Genomic DNA, 22,659 nt, shown 5'->3' on the forward strand with positions numbered 1-22,659 from the left:
TGGAGAGTGCTCACGTGAATTCCGTGAGTTCTCTCCCCCACCATCTCTTTTTTCACAGTCTCAGTTCAGTAGCACCACAAATTTACTAGCTCCTAATCTCCTGTTAATTCACCCCGCCCAGAGTCAGGTTTTTCTGCTAGGCTCAGGGCCGGTGCAGACCTGAGGTCGCTCTGCTTATGACGAATGTCCAAGATGGCGCCTGCTCTTTGTCTTGCTCGCCCTTGAGAGGTGAGCGGAGAGAGAGAAACCCGTGTCCGTACTAGTCACCCTTTTTTCTCTCTCTCTCTTCCAGTTAGCCTTGTGAACTTCCCCCCCCGGGGGTCGTTCCCTCTAGTCTCCTCTCTCCGCTTGCCTGCCGGTGTCTCGGGCTATTGAGGTTCGGCTCACCTCGCGTTCCAGCGCTGGTGTGTTGAGTCTGCCGCTGATGTCCCGAACTGTGGGCTCCCACGCTCTCCACGCAGGTCCGCTGTGAGTCACGCGTTCCGGAAGAGTTTCTTCTGCTGTTTCCTCCCCTACTCTTCCTTGAACCTGCAGTATCTCCACTTTTATTAAACTATCTCTCCCCAGACTATCAGTGTGCTCCCTTCCTATTCCGCCATCTTGCCGGAAAAATAATCAAATATTTTTTTAAAAATTACATTCACTGTGATTTTTATTCTAGTGCACATTGTTTAACTGGTATAGGTTAATTTTCATATATACTTGTCTTTGGGTTTCCCTTAATATCTTCTTTATATTCTTTATTTCATCTGCTGACTTAAAGCAGTAACTTCTTACAGCCTCCTGTCACTGCTCTGATACAGGATGTGCTTTTTGTTATCAGTCCATTGATGAAGGTGGCTCACCACTTCTTGAGAACACATTTTTATTACTATTTTATAAATCATTTTATGATCAAATTGTCTTAATATTTACTTCTAAGTTACATACAAATGGTCACTCACAGACTTGTGATTGTTTCACTTCAATTTTTCAGACTCATGATGGCATAAAAGTGATACATATTCCATAGACAACATACTTCAGAACTTAAGCTAGTAATTCCTACAGTGTTGAACAATTTCCCTCATTTGCATTATAGACCAAAATAAAAATCAGAGATCCTCTCACTTTCAATCCTCTACTTAAATCCTTCCAAGAGATTCCTATCTCAGAACAGCACTAAAATTTCAATGACATTCAAGGCCTAGCTAGCCTCACCTCCACCTTCTTTCCTGATCTCAGCTCCTATAACCCTCTTGCCTATTCTCCCCACAACTGCTTTTCATGAAATTGGCTAGCTCTCATGAAACTGAAAATGGGAATCTATTGTAACCAGACAGTTACAATTATATTTGTAGTGGACCCTGAAATGAAAATAATAACCAAATTCTTTGCTAAAATGCTTAAATTAAGAAAATCATAAATACCTGAGAGAAAATTAATTCAAATATAATCAGTAAAATTCACCATATTTGTATCAAATCTGAACTTAATATAAAGGAGCTGCTGTTAAAGAATTAAGTCATAAGAATACATAAATTGAGAGTGAAATAGTTTTACATTTAAATAGAACTGGTATGAATTCAAATAGTACCAACTAGAATACAGAAAAATCTACAGAGGAAAAGTATTATGAGATATCTTATCACTCATCATCAAATTCTAAAATGAACTTTCAAGGTAATCCACTTAATAGAACGTCAATTTCAAAATACTCCCTTTAAGCATGAATAATTCCCTTGACTTCATCATGGTCTTAAAAATCTGTAATTAGTATAGACAAATATTTTTTGGAGATGACTCTAAGAGCAACAAGGAAAGTAGACAAATTGGATTATATCAAATACAGAAACATCTACACAACCAAGGAGGCAATCAATCAACAGAATGAAAAACATCCTACAGAATGGAAGAAAATATTTGGAAGCTACTTACCCAACAAAAGATTAATATCCATAATATAAAAAATTCAATAACAAGAACAGCAACAAAACAACCCAGTTAAAAGATGAGTGAAGTAACTGAATGCAGTTCTTCAAGGAAGAAACACAAAGAGTCAATAATTAATATCACCAGCCATCAGAGAATTGAAAATCAAAGCTACAATGAACATCACACCTGTTAGAATGGCTAATATCAAAAATGCAGAAGGTGATAAATTCTGATGAGGATGTTCTTGGGAATGTAAATTAGTAGCACCACTATGGAAAACAGTATGGAGATGTCTTTAAAAACTAGAAAAACACTTGCCATATTATCTGTCAATACCATTCCTGGGTATATGTTCAGAGACATGAATACCAGAGAGATACCTGCTGGCCCAGGGGCTGAGTCCAGGTTGACGCCGGCTGCGAAGGTGGCACCATGGGCATGGGTAGAGGAGCAAGTTGGCCAACACTCCCATCGGGAGTGGTGAGAGAGATGCTCCAGGGTAGGGGGTTAGGAGTGGCGGGCAGGTAGGAGGAAGGGAGTGGCGGGAAGCTGTTGGGCTGCAGCACTTTTAAAAAATTTTTGGGTGTCCTAATGGTGACCCCTCAGCGCAGATGTCCCTGATCCCTGGAGCAACAAGGGCCACCACCTGACCTGGAAAGAGAAATGCCAGCTCCTGGGCAGGCCTCATTGGAGGAGGAAAGGCAACCACAGACCCTCCAAGAAGCTGCTTCATTATCCAGGCATGGAACCCAAGACCACAGCCATTACTATTCTAGCTCCCGTGAAGCAGCAGGAGCTTCCGTTTCAATGGCACACCCAAGAACTGGAAGTGGAAAGGCAGATTATTGCCAGTAATCTAGAAAGATGTAGGCTTGGAGCAGAATCACGGGCTTGGAACATCACCAGTACCAGCTCAACTGAGCAGTCATTTCCTTGCACATCAGAGGTGCCAAATACTGTTGAAGCAAGTTTCTGATGCTGTCCACCCCAACACCTATCTCATCAGGACAGAACACCATGTTTCCATGAAAGGGGGGATCATTGGGTAACTCAAGAAGTTCAACACAAATAAATTTTTACTCTGACAGTGAATACCAGAAAGCAGCGAGTTTCCACAACAGCCAAAACATGAGCAAGGCTGGTAATAAGACAAGAGCTGATGGACAAACACTGGTTCACAAATCAGTGGCCAATTGGACCATGAGAAGAGTCAGTTCAGTTCCACCTGGAGTGCAGTCAGCACAGCCATGCCTCCTTCAAGGGACTCACTGAGAACTTCTCTGGGCAGTGGATTTGGCTGTCCAGCAGTGAGTGTCTCCCGACCTCTGAACCCCAGTGCATACTTGTCTACCACACTGCCTGCTCAGCAGGCAGCTGCTCCATACTCACAGCGAACTGCCTCCCCAACAGCTGTGCACTGTATTGGGTCAGTAACCTCCTGGCAGACCTCCAATCCCAAAGGATCGACCCCTCAATAGGAAACCACCTCCAGATTGGGGGCCACACTGACCCTCATGGATGCAGACTTGGGTAACTTCTCCATTCCAAGGCCAGGTGGAGTCATCGCCTCCCAAACACACAGTGATGACTGCCATACCACAGCATCTGGGAACTTCACTGCAAGGATTGTCCAGGACCTGGAACAACTCAGACAGCAGCAGGATGACAAGTACAAGAGGATGGTTCCACCTCAGCCAGGATTGTGGAGTTCCTACATTAAACACAGTCAACTTGATCCAGACCTTCGTTCAGCCGTGTCTCCCAACTTGCACATCACCCCTACATACGAGGGGAGGACCTATTACAGCCCAGTGTAGCACAGCCCAAATCATGGAATTGTGGAGCTGCAGGAGTCCCAGACAGCATTGCTCCACACAGGCTCAGCAGGTGTTGGAAATATACAAACAACATCCAGCCAATGAAGAACCTTACATACTAAAGAAATAATTATGTTCTGAACACAACAGCTACCTATATGGAGCCCTACAGGCCAATCCAGTACCAAGTACAAGAGTGTAATTATAACAGGCTCCAGCACACAACAGGTGACAATGGCACCACCAGATCCCCATCAACAGACAGCATTCAGAAAGACCCTAGGGAGTTTGCCTGGTTTGGCCCCAGTTCCTGTTTGTCCAGGCCAACACAGCAGCCTACCCGCAGTACCTGTACTTCCGAGACAACAAAGCAAAGATGGAGGTGTGGAGGTTATGGGGAATCAAGCCTCGGTTGACCTTTGGAACCACAGAGTTTTAGAAGTTCAGAAGAATGCTGCAGTGCCCTCTGAAACCTTGTTTTTGGCAAGTCTACAGATGAAAATAACATAGGAATGAAGAATGTTGGTAGGATACCTGCCTTGCTGCAACTGTTGAGAAAATCTATTGATGTGGATATAAGGGAGTTTGTTACAGTTCTTGGGAATATATCCTCGTGTGATGCTGTGAAGATAACAATCATCTGAGATGCCCTCTAACCTTAACAAATACTATGATCATTCCACATTCTAGATGGAATAGTTCTTCCTTCCATGATGATCATAAAATTAAATTTCAGACTTCATTTGCTCTGCCTAACATGACAGGTTGCCTGAGGAACCAGAGCTCCGCAGAGGAGGCAGGAAAAGCAAATGCAGTCTTGCGAGGGGCTAGTGAACTCGCTGTTGTATGTGATCGCATGTACGTGATCCCACATGTGTGAACACATCCACTTATGACAGCAAGACAGTGGAGAACAGCATGTGAACACTGTGGAACCAGTCCTAGCACCCGGAGCTGGAGCTCCGCAGGCCCAGCTGCTGGAACTGAATGAACTGGATGACCTGCTCAGAAAAGACTCCCAGTAGACTCAGAACCAAGCTGTTGGAGCAATGAGGAAAAGAAGAGGCCTCCACAAGAGGACCAGTGGGATGGAGTCGGTCATATCCCTGGGCTGTCTAAGTACCCCAAAGGGGTCGAGATGGTGTAGTCTCTGTTGGTAGTAAAACCATATCTGACTCTTCTAGCAGAAAGTTCCAACCCAGTCACCTTGCAAGGCTCTTCGGGATCTCTCTAGAACCTGTCTGCCAGCAACTAGAAGTTTGCAGCTTACATCTGGGCAGCTATCTGAAAAGAGAAATGGCTCCCTGTCCTTGTAGAACTGCAGATGGATAACGATAGGGTTGTTTCTTCTGTAGCAACTGCCTTCAGGAACATGGTGCTTGACATTTGAAACAAGGAGCTCACAGGGAAGTATGCCATGTGAGTCCTGGTCAACTGCCTCCCGGGTGACAACAGCCTGAGCATCCTGTCTGACGAAACCACAGCAGCCATCTGCTTCACCCTGCACGAGGTCACAAGCAAGAACATGGAGAACACCAAGACCCTGGCCAACTTACGAGGCATCGAGAAGCTGGTGAACATTACCAAAGGCAGAGGAGACAGGTCTTCTCTGAAAGTGGTGAAGGCAGCAGCCAGGGTCTTGAATACATTGGGGGCAATATCAGGATCTCTGGAGCATTTAGAAGAAGGATGGGTGGAATCAAAACCATTTTATTATACCTGTGTCGACATTAGGGTGAGATCACTTCATAACACATCACTTTGCTGAGTGTTTCCTCTGTAGTGCAGAAGCTTCTCAGCTTGATGTAATGCTGTTTGTCAATTTTTGCTTTAACTGTGCTTCTTGGGGTCTTTTGCAAGGGTCTCTGCCTATGCCAATGTCTTGCAGAATTTACCAGTGTTCTCTATTAATTTGATGATACTGGGTCATAGATTTAGGTCTTTGGTGCATTCTCAATGGAGTTTTGCTTAAGGTGTAAGGTATGGGTCTAGTTTAATACTTCTGGAGATCCAGTTTCCCTTGCCCCATTTGTTGAAGAAAGTGTTCTTGTTCCAGGGATTGATTCTGGCTCCTTTGTCAAAGGTAAATTGGTGTAATGCATGGATTGGTTTCTGGAGTTTTTATTCTGTTCCATTGGTCTATAAGTCTGCTCATGTGTCAGTACCATGCTATTTCATTATAACTGCACTGTAGTATGTCTTGAAATAAAGTATTGTGATGCCTCTCACTTTTTGTTTATAAGATTCCTGTAGCTATTTAGGGGTTTCTTGTGTTTCCATATGAATTTTACAATCATTGTTTTCTAGATCTGAAAATAATGTCATGGGTATTTTGATTGGGTCACACTGAGTCTGTAAATTTCTTTTGGTATTATGGACATCTTGATGATGTTGATTCTTCCAATACATGAATATTGAAGATTTACACATGTTAATGTCTTCCATTTATTTCTTTAGTGTTTTGTAATTTTCACTGTAGAGATCTTTGACATCTATGATAACATTTATTCCAAAGAACTGAATTATTTTTGGAGCTACTGTGAACCAGCCTGATCTTAAAAGTTCTTTCTCAGCCATTACATTGTCTCTGTATGCAAAGGCTATCAATCTGTGTTGAATTTATATCCTGCCACTTACCAAACTATTTTATGAGTGCCAATAGTCTCTCAATGGAGTTTTTGGGATCCCCTTTATATTAGAATCATGTCATCTGCAAATAGGAATAGTTTGATTTCCTTCTTCCCTATCTGTATCCCTTTGATTCCGTTTTCTTGCCTAATGGCTCTGCCTAAAACTTCCAGGACTATACTGAATAGCAATGGTGAGAGTAGCCATCCTTGTCTGGTTCCAGATCTTAGTGCCAATGCTTCCAACTTTGCTCAATTCAATAAGATGTTGGTTGTGGGTTTGTCATAAATTACCTTGACTGTCTTGAGGAAAATTTTTTCTATACCCAATTTGCTTAAGGTTTTCATCATGAAAAGATGTTGTATTTTTTTATCAAATGCTTTCTATGTATCTATTGAGATCCTAGGAGGCTGGGGGTACAATACATTCATACACAGCTGCGCGGTTGCCTCCCAGCCAGGCTCAAAGTCAGTGGGTCTGTGGACTTTTCTCTCTACTAGAATCCCTGGATCATACACATACTTAAAAGTCACTGGCAAATGTTGCTCTCTCCCCACCACTGCTGCCAGTACTGCTGGGATGATGATGTCCTGTCTCAGCCAGTTGCTGTGAGTACCTGTGCCTCCTGCCAAAACCCAAAATGGCAACTGCCCTTTCTCAACCAGGCAGCAGGCATTGTCATGGGGAAGTTGGGGCAAGATAAACATGGCCTCTCTACTTCCACTGGATCTGCAGGCAAATGCTATCAACCACTAGCACCCAGGGATCTAGTCCAGACTCATGCCAGGCTCATTCGCTCTTGCTCTCTCTCTCTCTCTCTCACCAGCGTTTGCTGCAATCTGGCCTCAGCTCCGTCTCCAAGCTGCCACCTGCTCTGGCTCTCAACTGCAACAGTCATGTGTTGTGTTCATTTTTGCTGCACATCTGCACCCTCCATACAGGTCCCTGACATTGTTCTTCCTCTGGAAGGATTTCTAGTGTGGTTTTCTCTTCAATTCTCCTGAGAGTGTACTTCTTCCAATTTTTACTATTTACTCCTAGCCTAGCACATATGCCATTCCCTAATCTACCATCTTGGAATCAACTATGTTTCAAATCCACTTCATAAACCGATCACAGCCATATTTCTATCCTCCATTTCAATGCACCAACCTCGCATGCTGCTTAGCCAGTATTGCAAACCATTACTCTAACCCTGGAAATTATGTTTATCTATCTGACTTATCTAAAAATTCTCCCATTATGACTTTTTAAAATTTTTATTTTTTGTATATTTTGTTGAAAATACCAGTTTTTAATATCGGTAAAACATTCTTCAGTTCATTATTATTTTACATGTAACATTATAAATTTACCTTCAAATAGGCAGAAGAAACAAAGGATAGACAATAGGACTTGATTACGTCTCAGCGATTTACCACAGAAAATGTATGCAAAAAACCCACCATCATCAAAGCAAACATAATCTACCATGCAGGTCTAGGTTTTATTCTCCTTTAGGTGATATGTTTTGGAAAATTTCATTCTAATAGCATTAGCACTTAATGAGAGAGCACTCATCTTTCTAAAAATAAAATTTAGTATTTAGATTCTCAAAACTCACCAAACCAACTGGAAATGTCTGGTTGTAAAACAACGTTACGCTCGAGTCAGTTTCACATCATAAGTGATAATCTATGACTAATGTCAGTAGGCAAATTCCAATTCTAAACACTACTAGAGATTGCCACTGTGATTTTCAACTGTGTTGACATTCATCTTATTGCTGAATTGTAGGCAAATTTCTTTGGCAACATTTACATATCAGTTAATGCCACAGGAAAAACTGTTACATTCATTTAGCATCTCAAAACTGCATTAGAATTACTTAAATACATTTTCTAATAGATTCTACAATAAGAAAGCCTCCAAACATGCCTATTAACAAAATCTGTTCAAAGAACACAAACTATTAAAGAATCAAGACACGTATCTCACATGAACTACTTAAATTTAATTGTATAAGTTATAGCTAAATTCACCAAATAATTTAAAAAATCCTTAAACAAAAGCAGATGTTTTTAAAATAAATTTCTTTATAATTTACCTAACTTTATTACAATTCACAGCTCTTTAGCCTGCATTTTAACATAAAATGTCTAAATCAATCTTGATGTGAGTTATTAAATTCAACTCAATATGCACTGCTTTATTTAGAAAATATGTACTAAGCACCATCATGTACCAAGACTCACAAGCAATAACTCCAGCAGTATATGTCATAATTCATCTTCAGAATAATTTTTGGGTTGCTTTAAATAAAGATTACACATCTGTGTGTGTGTCTGTGTGCATACACACCTGTTTAGGTGTGTGTGTGTATATATATATATTTATGTATATATCTTGAATGAGGAGGACATTATATGTAACAGTGATTCAAGTCAGAAACATAAAAATTTTATCAAATTATTAACTTACCTGGGTCAAATTGTTTTTTGAAGTCCTCGCATCCAATTCTAGTGTTCTATGTGTCACTTCAAGTTGTTTCACTACTACTTCTTTATGATATTGCTTTTCTTTTCTTCTTAACTGTTCCCTAGTTTTTTTACACAATATATTGGTATTGGTCTCTTTTTCTTGTTTTAGGTAAAAACATGCTTGTTTCAAAATTCATTTTATTAGAAATTAAAAGATTCATTGTATAATCTTATACTACCATGCAGCTTATACACTCTAATAAAATTTATGTTCTCAAATATTTTATTATAACATTTCATTTAAATGTCTTCTTCAAAGGACAGAGTTGAAAGTTAGCTGTGAAAGCACATTCTTAAAACAAAAAAAAATAGCACATTCTTGAGATTGGTATTGTGTAGTGTGTCAAGCTACCGCCTGTGATAGTAACACCCCGTGTGGCCACAGGTTCCTCTCCCAGCAGATGTACTTCCTATCTAGCTCCTTGCTAATGGCCTGCGAAAGCAGCACAAGGTGACTCAAGTACTTCAATCTCTGCTGCCACCTATTTGGGAGACCTAGAAGAAGCTCCTAGTTCCTGGCTTCAGCCTGGCTCAATCCTGGCCATTGAGGCCACCCACAGTGAACCAGCAGCTTGCTCACTCGCTCACTCGCTCTATCTCTCTCACTCTTTCAAATAAATAAATAAATCTTTGTTATCAGAAATTACATTCTGATAATTGATAAGATTCTGTTACTTGCAACTGATAACTGTTATCAAGAAAGGAATTTTGAAATTATCCAGTAGAGTTATGAGTTGAAAATTACCTCTTCCTCCTCCATTCATAATTACATCTCCATTAGGAAAGGTAATTTAGAATTAACCAATCTTTAATGAGTTTTTTAAAAAAGATTTATGCATTTATTTGAGAGGCAAAGTTATATATAGAGAGAAGAGACACACAGAGAGGTCTTCCATCTGCTGGTTTACTCTCCAAATGGCCACAACAGCAGGAACTCAGAGGATATGAAGTGAGGAGCCAGGAACTTCTTCCTTATCTCCCATGCCGGGGTGCAGAGCCCCAAGCACTTGGCACCTTCTAATGCTTTCTTAGGCCTTAAGCAGGCAGCTAGATCAGAAGTGGAGCACCCAGGACTTGGACCAGTACCTATATAGAATGCTGGTGCTACAGGCAGAGGCTTAACTTACTATGCAACAGTTCTGGCCCTTAATGAGTTATTTTTTATAAACACCTTTATATAGTTATTAGAACTACAGTTTCAACTTTATCAAATATTACAGGTATCCTTAAAAATTATTTAGCGTGTAAGACAGCCTATAATTTATATATGTCTTTTATATGATACACACAGCTACTGATTAATATCATCCAAGGGTAAAGAGTATATGTGTCACTTCATATAATTGATATTTTTGGTAGTACTTTCAACTGAATGATTATTAAACATTTTATAAACAATTTCAAAAGATGACATTGTTAATTAAGCAAGGGTGCTAAGTGCTTTCAACATAGAACATGAAACGAATTTTTGCATGTAAAAAAGAGAAATGTTCAAGAAACTGATCAGTGATTACTTTCCAGTTTTCTGTTATCCCATGCATGTAAAAATAAGTAAATTTCAAAATATTGAAAGGTTAAAAAAATTTCAACTATATATCTGTTGATGGAAGTATAAGCTTATGTACTTTCTTGACAAAAATTTAGAAATATTAACCAAGCATTTAAAAAGGTTTCCTCAAATTTAGCCATCAAATTCCATATTGAAGTATTTACTCAAAGTAAAGCACTTGGCATATAAAGAAATGTTTATATAGAAGATGTTTGTTGCAGCATGACTTATAATACAACAAAACATAAACTCAAAATACAATGTTCAAAACAAATCATGAAACTTCTATATGGTGTGCTTCTATGTAACTAAGATTACAATCTGAAGAAGATGTATTTAATTATTACAAGCATTCACACTTAAGAACTTGTACATTATTTGCAATTCTTGTGAATTTCACACTTCCTAAGAGTAGAAGTTTCTACCCTGTAAAATCCCAGAATATCTCGGATGGTCAAAGATGAAAAATCCTCCACAAAATACCAGCTCATTGAATCCAACAACACATCAGAAAGATCATTCACCCAGACCAAGTAGGATTTATCTCTGGTGTGCAGGTATGGTTCAACATTTGCAAACCAATCAATGTGATACATCACATTAACAAATTGAAGAAAAAACATATTATTATCTCAACAGATTTAGAAAAAGCACATAATAAGATATAGCATCCTTTCATGATGAAAATCTTAAGCAAACTGAGTATAGAAGCAACACTCATCAACACAATCAAGACAAACTATGACAAACCCACCGTGAGCACCTTATTGAATGAGTAGAAACTGGAGGCATTCCCCCTAAGATCTGGAACCAGACAGGAATGCCCAACTCTCAGCACTGTTATTCCATACAATCATGGAAGTTTTAGCCAGAGACACTAGGCAAGAAAATAAAACCAAAGAGATACAAATTGGGAAGGAAGAAGTCAAACTATTCCAATTTGCAGATGACATTTCATATATAGGGGATGCAAAAGACTCCACTAAGAGATTACCGAAACTCATAGAAGAGTTTGGTAAAGTGGCAGAATATCAAATTAACACACAAAAATCAAATCAGTAGCTGATCTATACATAGACAATGCCATAACAGCTACAAAAATTCATACCTTCAAATAAATTTAACCAAGGATGTCAAAGATTTCTATGATGAAAATTACAAAACATTAGAAAGTGAAATAGAAGAAGACATAAAAAGTAGCAAAATCTTCGATGTTCATGGTTTGGAAGAATCAAAATCATGAAAATGTCTGTACTACCAAAAGCAACTTACAGATTCAATTCATTCCTAATCAAAATACCCATCAGATTTTTCTCAAATTTAGAAAGAATGAAGCTAAAATACATAAGGAAACACTAGAGACCCTGAATAGCTAAAGCAATGTTAAACAATAAAAAAAGCTGGAGGCATCACAATACCAGACCTCAAGATATACTATAGGGCAGATATAATATAAACACATTGGTGCTGGCACAAAAACAGATGTATAGACCAATGGCATAAAATAGAAACTCCAGAAATCAATCCATGCATCTACAATGAGCTTACTTTTGACAAAGAAGATAAAATCAATCCCTGGAGAAAGGACAGTCTCTTCAACAAATCGTGATGGGGAAACTGGATCGCCTCATGCAGAAATATGAAATAAGACCCCTACTCTACACTTTACACAAAATTCCACTCAAAATAGATCAAGAGCTAAATCTATGTCTCAATACCATCAAATTAATAAATAACATTGAGGAAACCCCATAGTATATTGGCATAGACAAAGATTTCTTAGAAAAGACCCCAGAAAAGCACAGGCAATCAAAGCCAAAACTGACAACTGGGATTGCATCAAACAGGGAAGCTTCTGTACTTAAAAAGTAACACTCAGCAAAGTGAAGAAGCTCCAACAGAATGAAAGAAATATTTGCAAATTATGCAGCTGATAAAAGATTAATATCCACAGTTTGTAAAGAGCTCAAGAAACTCAATCACAACAAAACAAACAATCCAGTTAAGAAATAGGCAAAGGACTTTAATAGGCATTTTTCAAGAGTGGGAATGTAAATGGGCAACAGGCACTTGAAAAAATACTTAACATACTTCATTTTGATTTATTTAAGGAACATAAATTTCATGGATTCCATACATACATATTTAGGAACATAGTGATTCTACCTACCCTCCATCCCACCCATACTCCCACTTGTCTTCCTCTACCCCATCCTCTTTCCATTCTTATTTTTCACAAATATCTATTTTCAGTTAACTTAAAACACATAAGATTACCTTATACTAGTTAAAGAGTTCAACAAATAGTATGAAGGAATAAAAATTAGTATGAAGGACAGTACTGACCCAGTAGAGTCAGGCATTCATGGCTACAATTTATTGGGTTAAAAAAGTTTTAAAAAATCAGTGAAATGCAAATCAAAACCACAATGAGTTTCACTCCAGTTAGAATGGCTCTCATACAGAAATCAACAACAATAAATGTTCCCAAGGATGTGGGGGTAAAGGTACCCTAATCCACTGTTGGTGGGAATGTAAACTGGTGCACCTGCTGTAGAAGATAGCATGGAGATACTTCAGAAATCTCAATATAGACCTATCATATGATCCAGCCATCCCACTCCTGGGAATTTACCCAAATGTAAAGAAATCGGCAAATGAAAGAATAACCTGTACACCATGTTTATTACAGCTCATATGAAATGAACCAAGATGTCCATCAACTGAAGACTGGGTAAAGAAATTATGGTATATATACACTATGGAATAATATACGGTGGTAAAAATGAAATAATTTCTTTTGCTACAAAATGGATGTAACTAGAAATGATTACTTAGAGTAAAAAGCCTGTCCCAAAAAAGACAAATACCTGTGTTCTTTCTGATCTGTCATAACTAACAGAGTATGTAAAAGGTAATCTACTGGGATGAAATTGACATTTTGAGATGTGATGATTTTGAACAGCTCTTGTCTTGAGTACTGAGGAGCAGTGTTTTTGTTTTTTTTGTTTGTTTGTTTGTTCATACTATTTGTTGAACTCTTCACTTAGTGTATGGTTAATCTTGTGTATATAAAGTTAACTGAAAATAGAAATTTGTTAAAAATAAGAATAGAAAGAGGAGAGGAAGGAGGAAGAATGGTGGGATTATGGGTGGAATATAAGGTAGGAAGAATTACTATGTTCCTGAATTTGTATACATGATGCATGTTTGTATTCCTTAAATAAATCAAATTGAAAAAAGTTAAAGTCTTCAAAAACAGATGTTCCATTTCTGCGCCAATTTTGAATGAACCATCTTTTACCATAAAATATACATGAATTGAAGTTCTAAAGATAATTTAAAGCACCAAGCATTCTTATACCTAGATATGTGCATAAAATTAAATTCACTATGCGTTCTGCTACATCATTTCTAGTAGTATAGATGGACTAAAAGCTTCTATGTTAAAATAAAAGAAAATCCCCTTGACTGCCACATTTTTTTGTCAAGTATCTTAACCTTACTGCAGTATTGATATAGTTGAGTATTCTCTTGTTTGGCTTGTAGATTACACTATTCTTTCCTATTTTCATTGAAAGTAGTCACCCTTAACATTGCTTCACTGGAAAGTAAAGAATTCGTAGACTTTACCTTTTAAGACGATCGAGCTCACTCAGATTGTTGTCATAAATCACTTGCAGTAGACTTCTAGTGAGTGAAAAGCCATTCTCTATCACTGGTCTAATCCCATACTCCATGGAAGTCACTTTTTCATTTTCATTTTTTGTTTCCTTTATATGCAAGGCAGGGCAGCTATTTTAAAAAGATCATTAACATGACAATGTTTTTTACTCAACTGGGAAAGATTAAAGAAGCACAATTTTAAGAAAATTCTTATTCTTCCCCAACTTAATTCATTTACTAATTCAAAACAAGATAGGAAGTGATAACTACATGTAAAGAAAGGTGTACAGGGAATTTAAAAAATTACATGAAAATTGGGTGAAAAGTAGTTCTGATACAAAAACTTTGAAATCCAGGCAGAATAATTTTTGTAACATGCATTTTATACACTTACTGAACACACCTTGTTATATCTTCTTTGGAAAACAGGTAAAAACACAATTATGATATAAGGTAATATGGAAGGGTTGATATTGCGGGCGTGGTGTTTCACCTATTCGTTAATACCTATTCGTTAATAAGCAGGGGGCCGGCGCTGTGGCATAGTGGTTAAGAGCACTGCCTGCAGTGCTGGCATCCCATATGGGTGCCAATTTGAGCCCCTGCTGCTCCATTTCTGATCCAGCTCTCTGCTGTGCTCTGGGAAGGAAGTGGAAGGTGGCCCAAATCTTTGGGCCTGTGTACCTCCTTGGAAACCCAAAGGAAATTCCTGGCTCCTGGTTTCAAATCAGTGCAGCTCTAGCCATTGTGGCCATTTGAGGAGTGAACCAGCAGATGGAAGACCTCTCTCTGTCTCCCTGTCTCTGTCACTCTGTAACTCTGCCCTTTAATAATAAATCTTTATATATATATAAACATACAGGGTAAGACATTCTTGTCCCATATCAAAGGGCTTGGATTTGAATCCTGGATTCACTATCAATTCCAGCTTTATAATATACTGGGAAACACCAGAAGACTGGTCCAAGTAGTTTAATCCCTGTCACTTTTATGCAAGACATGGTTTGGGTTGCTGACTATGGGCTTAAGCCTGGCTCAGTTCTGGCCATTGAGGGAATTTATGGGGTGTACTAGAAGAGGGGAGTTATCTCTGACTGCTTCAGATTCTTTTTTTAAAATATATATTTCTTATTTGAAAGGCAGAGTTACATAGAGGCAGAGAGAGAGAGAGAGAAGTCTTCCATCCACTGATTCATTCCCTAAATGGTTGCAATGGTGAGAGCTAGGCTGATCTGAACCCAGGAGCCAGAAGCTGATTCCAGGTCTCCCACACAAGTGCAGGGACCCAAGGACTTGGGCCATCTTCTACTGCCTTCCCATGCCATAGCAGAGAGCTGGATCAGAAGTGGAGCAGCCGAGATTCAAATCAGCACCCATATACGATGCCAGCACCTCAGGCAATGGCTTCAGCAGCTACGCCAGAGTGCCAGCCCCTGTTTCAGACTCTTAAATAAAAAAGTGTTGATATTGGAAACTGATATCTGAGCACAGGAAAGCTTTACAAAGGAGGTAAAAAAAAAAAGGAAAAAAGAACTCATGAGGGAAAAATGTGGATGAAAACCATTTCATTTCCAGAATGTGCAAACAAAGAGTAGGCATGTGATATCTGATATATTTCTTTGGAATTTGTAAGAAAAATATAAAATACCTAAATCTATCATTGAGAGATGAGGCCTACACTAATTTTGAATGCTACACTAAAATATAGATGTCCACAGTCTATAAGCATAATATTCAGATTTGGAAGTAGCAGTTATAATTGTGCTATATTTTTGGTTTCATTGTTAAATATAATAATGCCAACCTTAGATGAAAATTTAAAATTTAATTTTTTAATTTACTTTGACAGGCAGAGTGGCCGATGGAGGAGGAGGAGGGAGGGAGGAAGGAGCAGAAGAAGGGAGACGGATCACCTATCCTCTGGGCCAGGGTGAAGTCAGGAGTCAGGAAATCAATCATTGTTTCCTGCCTGGGTGTATGGACTCAAGTACTGGAGCCATCATCTGTTGATTTCCAGGATATTATATTATATTTTATTATGTAAGGTATAATAAAACATATATGTATATATAATAAAACATATATACATACACACATAAATGTAGACTGCTAGAGTCGAAAGATTACAAATGTATATAATTGCCAACTAAAATAAATAGAATGAACCCAGATAAAATCAATTTTTAAGTGAGTATTATTCTAATGTCTAAAAAAACTCCAAGGATAAGCTGCATTCACTCAATTAATAAAAAAATATTGAGTAGCTGCTCATTGCATGCATGTTAGGGCCTCTTCTGTGTACAAAAATATGGCAGTGAAAAGACAAAATCCAACATAAAAGAGTAAAGCAAAAACATTAGCAATGAACAAGCTATATAAAAACAAAATACAGTATGTTAGAGGAAGAGAACAAAAGCAGAGAATCAATGTTTTCCATGTTTAAGGGAGGTGTGGACCTATTAGAAGGCCAAGGAAGATCTTGCTTAGGAAGAAAACAATTGAAGGAAGGAAAGGAATCAGCCAGGTGGACATCTAAGGAAGAATCTTCAAACACAGAAGGAGCCCAGGTATGTTTAAGGAATAGTGAAAATTTCTGTAGCATAAGTAGAATGAAGGAGATGGAAAATCACAAATTGAAATCACAGCAATAAGGAGGAGTGAGGTCACAACATGTATTGCCTGGTAGGCATTAGAAAGAAGTTTAGTATGTGAAGTCAAATGAAATCACCAGGTTTTAAGTAGAAAAAACGACATAATCTGACTTTAAGAGATCCCCTGTGTTAAGATTAATGAAAAGAGGATTTATGAAAAAATAAACAAGAGAATCACTGAGGAATCTACAAACTAATATAGACAGTAGCTGATGCTGACTTGGATATGATGTATCTAGCTTCTGGACATATTGTGAAGGTATACTTGACAACATGTGCTGTCACATAAAGGCTGAGGTATAAGAATGCTCCAAGGCTGTTGGTAGAACAGATAAAAGTGTTGCCATTCGCTGAAGTAGGAAAAACTATATGAGGGGCTGGTATGAACAAGAACATCATTAGCACAGCACTAGGCCACCTAAATTTTAAATACTGAATAAATGACCAAAGAGAAGTGTTGAGTAGGCAGGTTATTATCTAAAATATGGAATTAAGGAAAGAGATCTAAGTTGCAGTTAAAAATTCAGAATTCATTTGCATATACAAGATAGTGAAGCCATGAGAGAAAAGATCAAAGACAGCCTTGGGAAATACCCATGTTTTAAAAGTAGAAGATGAGAGAAACAAGGGAAACAACACAGGATGGAGTAGAAAAGAAATGGAAAGAGATTGGTTGAGAATTATACCCTGAAAGCCAAGTCAAGAAATGATCTTGAAGGAAAAGTGTTCTACAGACATAATAAAATGTTACAAAATCTAAGCTGAGACTTCATGCCCAAATATGTTTAACTTGTCCTAAAATAGTCTGCCCACAAATATAACACCATAAGTAATTGTTATTTTCCTATTGTTTCAAACTATATTGACAAAATGTATTATTTGAAAAGAATTGTTTAAAGATGTTTTACCCTAAAAGGATAAAATATTTTTAATGGTTAATTAAAATGAGAGCCTGTGACAGCACTTTGCCACAGAGGGTTAAGCCACGATATGAAGTGCCACCATCCCATATGGGCCAGTTCGAGTCCTGATTTCTCTGCTTCCAATTCAGCTCCCTGCTAAGGTGCCTGGGAAATCAGTGGAGGACTGTCCAAGTTTTTGGGCTCATGCAACCATACGAGAGACCTAAAATAAATGCCTGGCTTCAGGCTGGCCCAGGTCCAGCCATCGCTGCCATTTGGGGAGCAAACCAGTGGATGCAAGATCTCTCTGTATCTCTCTCTCTGTCCTTCTAACTAGAAAGAGAGAGAGAGAGAAAGAGACAGAGAGAAAGAGACAGAGAGAAAGAAAGAAAGAAAGAAAGAAAGAAAGAAAGAAAGAAAAAGAAAGAAATATAGAAAGAAAGAAAGAAAGGCGGGAGGAAGGGAGGGAGGGAAGGAAGGAAGGGGGAGGGGGAAAGGAGGGAAGGAGGGAAGGAGGGGAGGAATATTTAATGAAAAGAAAAGGAGACTTTGGAAAGTACTACAACATTGATTAAAAATCAGTAGCAATCGAGAGAAAACCTGTTTTGGAGGGGTTGTGGGAATGTAAACAACTGGAGTGAGTCCAAGAGTGAAGAGAAAGTCAATTTGAGTCAGTGAATAGAGACAGTTCTTCCAAGGAGATCACTGCTAAGGCCATGATCATTGAAGATCTATTTTTCTCCATGTTTAACTGAATTTTTCAATCCTCGCATAATGATTTTAGGGAATATCTGTGATTCTCTAAAGTTGCTGGAACTAAAAATGTTCTGATCAAAACAGTAAATAATTCATAAACTTAAGGAAGTGAATTCCTTGAAAAGTTCCTCATTAGGTATTATATAACTGAATATTATTATTCTGCTGATAATACTGAAAATCTGTGGCTGGCGCCGTGGCTCCATAGGCTAATCCTCCGCCTTGTGGCGCCTGCACACCGGGTTCTAGTCTCGGTTGGGGTGCCGGATTCTGTCCTGGTTGCCCCTCTTCCAGGCCAGCTCTCTGCTATGGCCTGGAAGTGCAGTGGAGGATGGCCCAGGTGTTTGGGCCCTGCACCCACATGGGAGACCAGGAAAAGTACCTGGCTCCTGGCTTCAGATGAGCGTGATGCGGCGGCCACAGTGCGCTGGTCGTGGCGGCCATTGGAGGGTGAACCAATGGAAAAGGAAGACCTTTCTCTCTGTCTCTCTCTCACTGTACACTCTGCCTGTCAAAAAATAAAAAAAAAAATATTGAAAATCTAAAATTTTCAAGGGCAACTTCTGGGTTGCTTAAAAGCCAGGAGGCAGGAGATTCTTCCATGTCTCCCACGTGGGTGCAGGGTCCTGTGCACCTGGGCCATCTTTGGCTGCTTTACCAGGCAAGGTAGTACAGAGCAGGATCAGAAGAAGAGCAGCCAGGATTTGAACTGGCACCCATATGGGATGACAACACTGCAGGTGGAAGTTTAATCTTGTATGCCACTGCACCAGCTCCACAACTAGAGTTTTTGTAAGCTTTATTTGATGTCACTCCTGAAAAATACAGTATGATACATTCTGAAACATTCTTTAGCCTGTAGTCCATCTTCTAACGAAAGAGTTATTGCATTAGCAGTACCAATGTTTTGGCATAGGTTCAGTAAAACTGTGCCCAAGAATAAATCCAGCGGAATCTTTCCTAGGACTGTTCATAAAGTTTTATTGATATTAAGCCACACTAATTGCCTTAAAGAATATGGAGGATTTCGCACCACAACTATAGAGACCTTCTGATCCAAAAAGCCTGAAATATTCATTATCTGGTTCTTTACAGAAAAAGTTTTCAACTCCTGCTTTAGCAGATTAAACATCCTTTGATGCATTTGAGAAGGTTTACCTAACAAACTGAAATGCTTATAAGGAATATGGACCACAATATGCAAATACTGAATAATGCTCAAATTATTTTATAGATTCTATATTTTAATATTTAGGCTCAAATTGGGATCAAAACTCAAAAATAAAATAGGTATTGGTTATAAGAAGTACAAGTGTCCCATGGACTCCCCTTTTGCAATTCAGCAGATATGGTATTTTAATAAAATGTGCTTAAGATGCATCATCAAACTAGTCACATTAAATATACTCTAGTTGTGAAAACGCAGTGTACTATAGATAAAACCTCATTTTTAAAAATGGTTGCATACTGAGTTCTTTTATTGGTATGACAATTTATTTCTATTTTGATTGGTATTTAGACTGATTCTAAATTTTTGATAAACAATGTTATTGTGAATGTCATATACATATGTACGAAGGCAACATGTTTATTAACCTATTTTCATTTTATTTGGAAGGCAGAGAAACAGATCTAGATAGACTAACATATTAAGAAAGATTTTCCATCTGCTGTTTCATTCACAAATACCCAGCACAGCCAGGACTGGGCAAGGCTCCCCAAGGGTCTGAATTTCCACCCAAGTCTCCTAAGTGGGTATGGACACCCAAGTACTGGAGCCACCATCTACTGCCTCCCATGAGATACACTCTTAGGAAGGTAGATAGGGGCCAGCGCCACAGCTCAATGGGCTAATCCTCTATCTGCAGTGCCGGCACACTGGGTTCTAGTCCTAGTCGGGGTGCTGGATTCTGTCCTGGTTGTCCCTCTTCCAGGCCAGCTCTCTGCTGTGGCCCGGGAGTGCAGCAGAGGATGGCCCAAATGCTTGGGCCCTGCACCCCATAGGAGACCAGCAGAAGCACCTGGCTCCTGCCTTCGGATCAGCATGGTGCGCCGGCCGCAGCGGCCATTGGAGGGTGAACCAACAGCAAAGGAAGACCTTTCTCTCTGTCTCTCTCTCTCACTGTCCACTCTGTCAAAAAAATAAATAAAAATAAAAATAAAAAAAATAAAGCAAGGTAGATAGGAAGCAGAGAAGTATGGACTCAGACCATGCACTCTCATATAGGAAGAGTGCATGTCACTGGCCCTGCAACATATTTGTATAAATATCTTTATCATATGTGTTTTACATCCTTAACACTAATTGTCCTATTACATCTTAGATAATAGATGATGACAATACATCACAAATGTCATAAACTTATGGGTGTAGTAGTGTACAATAGACCATACTATGCTATCTTGTCAGGTCTAATCCCTGAGTGAAGTTGCTACAAGGACAAAGAACGGTTTATTTCAAATTTTGACATGTGCTCTTAAGTTACCCTTCAAAGAGTCTTATAATTGTATTTACCAACAGTAGATAATAACTTTTCCCTCACATTTGCCAACTATTAACTTTTAAACAAATACTTAGCAGTACGGTTTACAAATATTATTTGTTTCTTGATATATTTCTAATTCCAAAGCATGGAATAAAATCCTTAGTAAAAATATGTTAATCATAGATAATAACCCAATTATAAGTGGTATAGCACAATAAATATCCCATCATCCAATGTTAACTATTGCTATAGACTTACAAATAATATTCTTCATTCTTCTTAGTGGCAGATTGCTGGTTGTCAAGGTCCCCACTCTTTCTCTGCTGATTCAGTCCACAACCATCACTGTCATCAGGAGGAGCAGCACTTTCATGCAAGTTTCTTAACACTTCCATTTCCTTACTTTGGCAACGCTGCTCTTTTTCTTCAAACTTTAATGAAAGTTTCATATTAAAATCGCTGTTAGTACATAAATATAAGCATTTTTGTGTTCATTTATTATTCATTTTATGTAGCACATTTATTGCTACATAAATGTTTTACATACAGTTTTCTACTACAGTGACAGAAAAAAATTTTGAACATCCTGCTACTGGTTGGGAAAAGTTTATCAATAATACCTTGGATATGACACATGTTACAATTCTGCAATAAAACAACAATGGAAACTGGAGAAAGAGAAACAATTCACCTGCGATAATTAGCTCTTACAATACACCACAGGCAACAGACAGTGTGCTAGAATCCTACAATGGTCTTAAAATGCTAATGTAAATTTCTGATATTATTGATATATTTTTGACAGGCAGAGTGGACAGTGAGAGAGAGAGAGAGAGAGAGAGAGACAGAGAGAAAGGTCTTCCTTTTGCCGTTGGTTCACCCTCCAATGGCCGCCATGGCTGGTGCACCGTGCTGATCCGAAGGCAGGAGCCAGGTGCTTCTTCTGGTCTCCCATGGTGTTCATGTTCATGTAGGGTTATGATAAATAATCCTACACTTCTTGAAGATATATTTACATATAAGAGAGAGAGAGGGAAAAAGAGAGAGAGAGAGAGAGCGCGCACTTTCATCTGTTGGTTCCTTCCCCAGATGGCTGCAATGGCAAACACTGTGCAAGGCTGAAGTCAAGTGTCAGGAACTGCATCCAGGTCTCCCAGATCAGTAGTAGGGGGCCAAACGCTTGGGTCATCCTCCACTGTCTTTCTCACGCCATTATCAGGGAGTCAGATTGAAAGTAAGAAGCCAGATTATGAACTGTCACCAAGTGGGATGCTGGCATCAAAGGTGGCAGCTTCACCCACTATGTAATGTCAGTTCCCTTTTAAAATATTTATTTATTTATTTGAAAGTAACAGAGAAAGACAACCCTATAACTTAACTACATTGTAATAAACTTTTATCCTGGAAACATCAATTTTTTTTATTTTTTTTTTAACTTTTATTTAATGAATATAAATTTCCAAAGTACAGCTTATGGATTACAATGGCTTCCCCCCCATAATGTCCCTCCCACCCGCAAACCTCCCCTTTCCCACTCCCTCTCCCCTTCCATTCATATCAAGATTCATTTTCGATTCTCTTTATATACAGAAGATCAGTTTAGCATACATTAAGTAAAGATTTCAATAGTTTGCTCCCACACAGAAGCATAAAGTGAAAAATAATAGACGATTTCTTAAATGATGATGAAATCAGATCAGACCTATTGTCATGTTTAATCCCAGTGAGAGTCAAGTTGGGAATTGATAATTTCTTCTTCTTTTTTTTTTTT

At 38.7% G+C, this 22,659-nt stretch overlaps 1 protein-coding gene and 1 pseudogene across 25 annotated transcripts in view; one reads left to right on the forward strand and one right to left on the reverse strand.

Annotated features, from left to right (window-relative positions):
* The window catches only part of LOC103352179 (putative ankyrin repeat domain-containing protein 20A3), a 144,980-nt gene that overhangs the window by 52,822 nt on the left and 69,499 nt on the right, over nucleotides 1-22,659 (reverse strand). For all 25 annotated transcript variants that reach the window (XM_070055922.1, XM_070055923.1, XM_070055924.1 and 22 more), the window contains 3 exons: nucleotides 21,147-21,319; nucleotides 14,061-14,222; nucleotides 8,820-8,937 (listed from right to left, as the gene is read on the reverse strand). In XM_070055922.1, coding sequence (XP_069912023.1) covers nucleotides 8,820-8,937; nucleotides 14,061-14,222; nucleotides 21,147-21,319 — 453 coding nt within the window. The remainder of the gene's footprint in view (nucleotides 1-8,819; nucleotides 8,938-14,060; nucleotides 14,223-21,146; nucleotides 21,320-22,659) is intronic.
* Nucleotides 2,513-5,470, forward strand: LOC100341985 (plakophilin-4 pseudogene; annotated as a pseudogene).

The sequence above is a fragment of the Oryctolagus cuniculus genome, chromosome 13 (assembly GCF_964237555.1).
Source record: "Oryctolagus cuniculus chromosome 13, mOryCun1.1, whole genome shotgun sequence".
Classification (NCBI taxonomy): domain Eukaryota; kingdom Metazoa; phylum Chordata; class Mammalia; order Lagomorpha; family Leporidae; genus Oryctolagus; species Oryctolagus cuniculus.